The following is a 7156-nucleotide window of genomic DNA, read 5'->3' as shown; positions in this document are numbered from 1 at the left end:
TGTATGAGTGCAGATGTGAATGCATATATACCATATAATGTATATACAGTATAATATCTATATATAGTATAATGTATATATAGTGTATTGTGTATATACATTGCTGTGGGTTTGCTGTCTGAGCTGCTGTGACCTCCTCTCCTCTCCTCCTCAATCCTTCCTCTCTGACTTCCATTCATTCATCTGTGTCTCTTTACCTCCGTCTCTCTGCTGTTTATCCTTCCTGTCCCTCCTCCCTCGCGCCCCCCCTTCATCTATCTCTCTCCTCTTACTCCTCCTCACCTATATGTCTCTTTCTTTCTTTACCTCCTTCACCTCCTCATCTGTCCACCCTCTATCTTCCATTCATTCTCCTAACTGTTTCCCCTCTGCTCTCCTCCTCAGATGGTGTCCACAGCATTTCAGCCCAGTGTGTCCTCCGTGTCCTCATCATCACTGAGGACATGCTGGGAAGCAGCGTCACCGTCCGTCTCCAGAACATGTCCCAGGAGCACTTCCTGTCTCCGCTGCTGGGTAACTTCCTGGAGGGCGTGTCGGCGGTGCTCTCGGTGCCCGTCGAGGACGTTTTCATCTTCAACATCCAGCCCGACCTGGACGCGGCGCCGGGAGGGATCCTGAATGTCAGCTTCTCTGCCGCGCTGCCGGGAGGACACTTCTTCCCCTCTGAAGCCCTGGAGGAGCAGCTGTACCTGAACAGGCCGAGGCTGACCTCACTCACACAGATGGAGGTGAGTCCACATGCACACACACACACACACACACACACACACACACACACACACACACACACACACACACACTGAAGTGTGACTAGAATCACCTCCTCCTGGTTGTTTCCTCCACCAACCATGAAGTGTCAGGACACATGGCCTCAGTCTCTCCTTACTGAGTTACAGTGTTGAATAATGACCAGGACATTATGATGTCACAGTGAAGTTGACCTTTGACCTTTTGGAAATAGAATGTCATCACTTCATTTTATCCTTATAGACATCTGAGTTAAATTGTGTTGTAACTAGTGAGTGAATTTGTGAGTTATGGCTGAAAATGTGTTTTGTGAGGTCACAGTGACCTTTGACCTTTGAGCACCAAAATCGAATCAGTTCAGCCTCGAGTCCAAGTGAATGTTTGTGCCAAATTTGAAGAAGGTCCCTCAAGGTGTTGCTGAGATATCGTGTCCACCGCCTTTGACCGTCTCTGGACGGAGGCGTGAAAATGTGTAAATGTCGTCGTGCATGTGAAGCACATTTAAAGCCTGGAATTTTTTTAATGGTATAAATTTGATATTTATTTATATACAAGTTTAACTCGTGAGTTTTGAGAAACAGCTGGAAAATCTGCATTTCCATGATTTTCTAATAAGATCTCAACCATTAGTGATTCAAACAAACCTGCTCATCACTGTTGGAGATGCAGCAGACACAAATCTTTTGTTTTTATGTTTGGAGTTGGCTCTCGTCCTCTTTACAGTGAGGACGAGGAATGTGCCTTTAATATTACCAGAAACAAACATGTTTTACATCTTCACACTCTTTTTATATTCTTTAAATTAAGGACATTTAGACATTTTCAAATAACCATTCAGTGAGGAACACACAGTCCTGCACACGTCTGCTGCAGCTGTAAATCTGAGTTACATGTAATAACAGCGTAAGTCACAGTAAGTCACACCTCAAGACAGTCACCTGAGAATATTACATGTGAACTGATAATAATACAATGTGCATCACATCCATATGGCTTCATGCAACAGTACACAGATATGACCACTATATATTCTAATGCATGAAATAACACACACCTGGATACAGCATGCACATCAGTGACTTTAATGGTAATACACGTCGTGCATGTGCATGAGACAGCTGACCCGGAGAGATTTATGAAGGGGTGAGCGTGGCCACAGCAGAGTGAGGAGAGGAACAGTCTGAAGCTGATTGTGTCAGAACCGTCTCTCAACAGGCGCCGTCACACAAACACACAAACATTCAACATGAATCTACAATCAGACAGAAAACAGTGACTGAGCTGTTTATTTACCCTGGAAACACTGATTACTGAAGTGCTGAGGGCGATTCAAAGAGCGTTACGGAGGCGTGGAGATATACTAACAAACGAACATTAAGACGACATTAAAATAACATTTAAAAACAATATAAACACCTTTGAATAAATAGAAATATTTACTGATTATATAAACCAGGTCAGAAACTCTTTATTGATAAGCTGCAGTGAACAGTGATGTTTCAGTCCCTGATCTAACTGATCTCAGGTGTTCAGGAAGCTGCTTCCACAGGTGAGGAGCAGAGAAACTAACAGCTGCTTCACCTGCTCCTGATTCTGGGAACACTAAGTGAAGCTGACCCAGATCACCTGAGGGGTCCGGATGTGTTCAGACCAGAGACCTTTAGGTCTTTACAGACCAGGAGGAGGATTTTAAAATCCGTCCTCTGACTCACAGGAAGTCAGAGTCAGTGACTTAAGGAGAACTCTTGCTGTTTTTTAGATGGTAACAGGCTGATTTATGTGGCTGTTGAAGCTTAGGTGAGAGTCTATAACTACACCAAGATCTCTGGCTTGACTTGTGGGTTTCATTGTCATGAATTCAAGGTGAACACTGACTTTTAATCTTTTCTTCTTTGCAGCCAAAAACAATTATTTCATTTTTCTTTTTGTGTGTTTAGTTGTAGAAAATTCTGACACATCCACTCATTGATCTGTTCAATGCTCTTACTCATCGAATGTACGGAGCTGGTTTCTCAGAGACAGACTCTGACTTTGTCTTAGATCTAACAAACAGTCAGACTTCACATAGACAGAGTCTGAATTCATCTGTTGCACAAAGCACTCCTTAACCCTTATGCCCGCCTCGGGCATTTTTGTATATTTTTCTCAACTTTTTTTTTTGATTTGATGATCATTTTGACTGTGTTACAGCTTGTGGCATACATTTTTGCAAGAACTTTTCTTTTTAGTAAAGTTTTAGAAATCCAATGTCTTTTACTCTGAAATGTCTTTTATACTCTATTGATGCATTTTGCATACACGCACAAAAAACTGCTTTTAAATCATCATACATCAATATTTTTTTCTAGTTTTTTTTTCAGAAATCACATAAACAACTTCAAACTTGCTCAAAACTACCAAACATTCAATCATTTTCAGGATTTTAACCCTTTAAATTCCAGATAATTATTTGAATTATTAATTATTCATTACAATAATACCACAAAACATGAATTATTTTCCATATAATAAACAGTAGGGGGATGAGGCTTTGGTGGTGATTAGAGTCTTGGATATGTCAAAGATTAACAACAAAATTGATTTGATTGCATTAGTATTTTCTATGTAGTGCGAGATGTTCCCTCTGGACACCTTCGTGGCCAAAAATGCCTCAGACGGTAGTAAATTTGAGGAGGGCATAAGGGTTAAACCAGACTGTGGTACAATGAATTCTGGGTAAATTAAGACCTAGGAACCTCGTCTAACTGCTCAGCCTCATTTACCCCTGGAGAAAATGTCCGGTTGTGTGTGAAATCCCTCAGTCGTTCCCGCCTCCTGTAGAGGACTGTCAATGAAAAACACTGTGGCTCACCGCCTGTCTGTCTTTCAGCGTGAGCGCAATGCATGATGGTATATATTGTTTGGTTAGCGACCATCGGTCTTACCCCATTTTTCCAGATGCATTGTGGGATACTATGAGTCCACTATAATTCTCACTATACATTCAGAAAGCACTAGAAAATGGCAAACTCAGTATATAATGGACTCTCTCTGTTCTCATTACTCTCTCAGTAACGATGTTAACAAACCACAGATAATGAGCCATGTTTGTTTGTTTGTTGTTGAGTGCTGCTGGTCAGCGCAGGTGTCATTGACTGTTACCATGGTAACATTGGTCTTAGACCTGAGTTAGCCTGGGTGTAAGGTGTCTAATGCTTTTGTCTTAAAACGAGTCAGTCTTTATTTTAGAGACACCGTATTAGTTGTATTCGACCGGACCGACACCACGGACCGGTCTGACACGTCTCTGTGAACCCGGCCCCCGGAGACCAAGACGAGGCCCGGGGTCATAAAACTATCGGTCTGCCGTGAGCTACAGTAATAACAGAGATCCTCTACACATTTATTATTTATATCTTTCTCTACTGTCTCTGGTAATAACTGAAGCAGCTCAGATCAGTCAGTGTTTATGAGCTTCTCGTTGCGGCGGCCATGACAGTTAGAGGATGACGTCAGAAGGTTTTAGTGACACATAAAAACGGACGTTTCTACAACTACGCAGTGGAAAGATGTGTTAGCATTAGCATTAGCACGATAACACGGTAAAAGCCATAGTGATGCTAACGTTAGCAGGCTAACCGTCGAAACGTTAACACGTCGACAGTATCAACGTTAAGGTTGTTGTAGTTTAAGTAACGTTATGTTGTAGAAAGATAAAACGGCGCCTCTGCTAACCTGTATACATCTGTGTCCTTCAGTAGCTAACATGCTAACTACAGCTATTAGAGTTTAGCTTCTTTATTAAACGGTGAAACATGATTTCTTATTAATTTCCTAAGTTAAACAGGTTTCTGTATGTGCTAGCAAAACACGAACACCTCAAACAGACTAATTAATTTCTTAACATTTTCTTCTTAGTGCTTTTGTGGATTTCGTGTTGTTGAATTGTGACAAAATTCTCGATTTTATTCAAAGCAAATGCTGAAACGCAGCGTTAAATCAATATTTAGTGTGTTTTCTACATGATGTTTTTAACTCCAGCCGCCTCCTGTTCTCTCCGTGAGATGTGCTGTATTATCCACACAGGCTTTTAATGGGAGATATAATGATCTGTCATAGCAGGAAGAGCACAGGTGCAGTTAATAACTTTAACTAAGGCTGTGTTTCAGTCAGGTGCTCCAGCTTCAGAGCCTTGATACTGCTCATACTGACTCCATGGACACAATGAACTCTACTGCTATTTCACAGCGTTTGTGTTTCTCTGAGAATTTCCATTTCATGTAATTTACACTATATTTCAGCAGGACATTGTACTTTTTCACTCCACTACTGTATCTGACAGCTGTAGTTACTTGTTGCTTTTCAGATTAAATTTATCTGTGCAGCACATTATCATATAGAGGTCATTCAGTGTTCTTAACAGAAACAAAAGAAGCATAAAAATAGAGGTAAAAAACATAATAAGAAAACAGTATAAAGCTGTATAAAAACACAGATCAGAAAACAGATAATGTGTAATTAAAGTGCGAGATTTAAAGATTTAATAGAGATTAGAGCCGTTTTTAGCTTCTTTTTTTCTTTCTTTTTTTACAGTTTGGGCAAATTTACAAAAAACAGACAAACAAACAAATAAACAAACTTTTAAAATAAACTGGATTGTAAAAGATTAAAATACTAATGGTATCATAGTGAAGTATTAGTATAAGTAGTTACTGTACAACAAGCTCCGCCTGAGCAGCTACACCATTAAAATTCACCTTATGCATTGATGCATCAGTATTAATAATCTGATACTGTCATTTATAATAAACTGACATCACAGAGGAACAGAAGTACTTTTACTCTAACGATTTAAGTACATTTTTCTGATAATACTTATGTACTTTTACTTGAATTGTATGTCGACAGAAAGAGTGGTTGTTTTAATGGAGTATATTTACATTGTTGTATTGGCAGCTTAATTTTAGAGGACTGAACAAACTTCCCACTGGAACACACAAATGGAGAAGAGGCCACATAAATGTTAGTCACTGTGGTTCTCCAAGTCAAAGTGGAAGCTGAACCGTCTCCTCTCCATCACTCCAGGTTCTGCCGTTTGACGACAACGTGTGTCTGCGTGAGCCGTGCCAGAACTACATGAAGTGCATCTCCGTGCTGCGCTTCAACAGCTCCGCCCCCTTCATCTCCTCGCCCTCCATTTTGTTCCGGCCCATCCACCCCATCGCGGGCCTACGCTGCCGCTGCCCGGTGGGCTTCACAGGCGATTACTGCGAGACAGAGATCAACCTGTGCTACTCCAACCCCTGCCTGAACGGAGGAGTGTGCGCCCGCAGAGAGGGAGGCTACACCTGCATCTGTCGTGAGGACTACACCGGTGAGTGGGGAGGGAGAGGGTGTGTTTCTGTGCTGCTGTGGTAAAATCTCACTACATTAATCAGATGTGTTGGTTGTTCACGGCAGACGTCAGGGCTTGAATCAGGTGTGTGTGAGTTCTTACGCTCATAGGAAGATGAAGAGCTGAAGTGTGTTTGTGTGTGGCAGTGATGACGGTGTGTGGATTACAAATTATTTTACTTCTTACATTTGATTTTGAAATTGGAAAATGGATGAATCATTTAATTCAAGTTGATTTTCCTTGTTGTGAACACAATGAAATAGTTTTGGAATCTCATGGACATCACCACAGCTGACTGTCCTCCATGTTGATCACATACTGTACATATCTGCCATTCTTTTACTGGTTGACCTTTCCCTTGCACCTGCTTTGATAAGGAAGTGATTGACAGTCATATGAGGATGTGAGAGCTTGTCTGTTAGCAGGTGCTTCAGTAGAAAGACCTGTAGTCACTCAGTAGTTATCATGCAGCTTAAAATGTCTCAAAGAAAATCTAAGCCAAGCAACGTGGCTCACACTCTGACGAAGCTTTAAATGTGAGCTCAGTGCGGGGCGTCGAGTGGCGTAGTGGTCTGAGCAGGCGCTCCATGTGTAGAGGCCACCGTCCTCGCTGCAGCCGGCCCCGGTTCGAATCCTTCATCAGACGGCCCTTTACTGCATGTCACTCCCCCTCTCTCTGCCTCCCCATTTCCTGTCTGTCTCCACTGTGCGATCATATATAAAAGCATAAAAAGCCCCCAAAAAATAAACTAAAAAAAATATGTGAGCACAATGCTATCAATAATTATAAAACAGATATACAACATATCTAGTTTACTGTAAAACAGACACAAACTTCTTATGGATGATCTCAATTTGATTTATTTACAGTGAGAGAAATGTTTCTGAAATCTAACCATAAAGATAAAATATAATACCCTGCTGTATTTACATTACCGTATATTTAGTTATTATAATCAAAATACACATTATAACTTTATGCTTATTCAAAAGGAATCAATTCTTCTTTATTATATGTTCATTTTTTTTTTTTTT

The 7156-nt window shown here is 40.9% G+C and overlaps 1 protein-coding gene across 1 annotated transcript in view; it reads left to right on the top strand.

Moving 5' to 3' along the window:
* Positions 1-323: 323 nt before the first annotated feature.
* Positions 324-7156, top strand: part of LOC111649018 (cadherin EGF LAG seven-pass G-type receptor 2-like) — a gene marked incomplete at its 3' end in the record, with an annotated part of 34192 nt that continues 27359 nt past the window's right edge. Inside the window, exons 1-2 of the mRNA XM_023398757.2 lie at positions 324-728; positions 5812-6100. Of these exons, the coding sequence (XP_023254525.2) occupies positions 444-728; positions 5812-6100 (574 nt within the window). The remainder of the gene's footprint in view (positions 729-5811; positions 6101-7156) is intronic.

Source organism: Seriola lalandi, unplaced genomic scaffold (assembly GCF_002814215.2).
Source record: "Seriola lalandi dorsalis isolate HSWRI2012SDOR001 ecotype SW California unplaced genomic scaffold, Sedor1 jcf7180002049824, whole genome shotgun sequence".
NCBI classification, from domain to species: Eukaryota; Metazoa; Chordata; class Actinopteri; order Carangiformes; family Carangidae; genus Seriola; species Seriola lalandi.
This window is presented reverse-complemented; position numbering and strand designations above follow the sequence as displayed.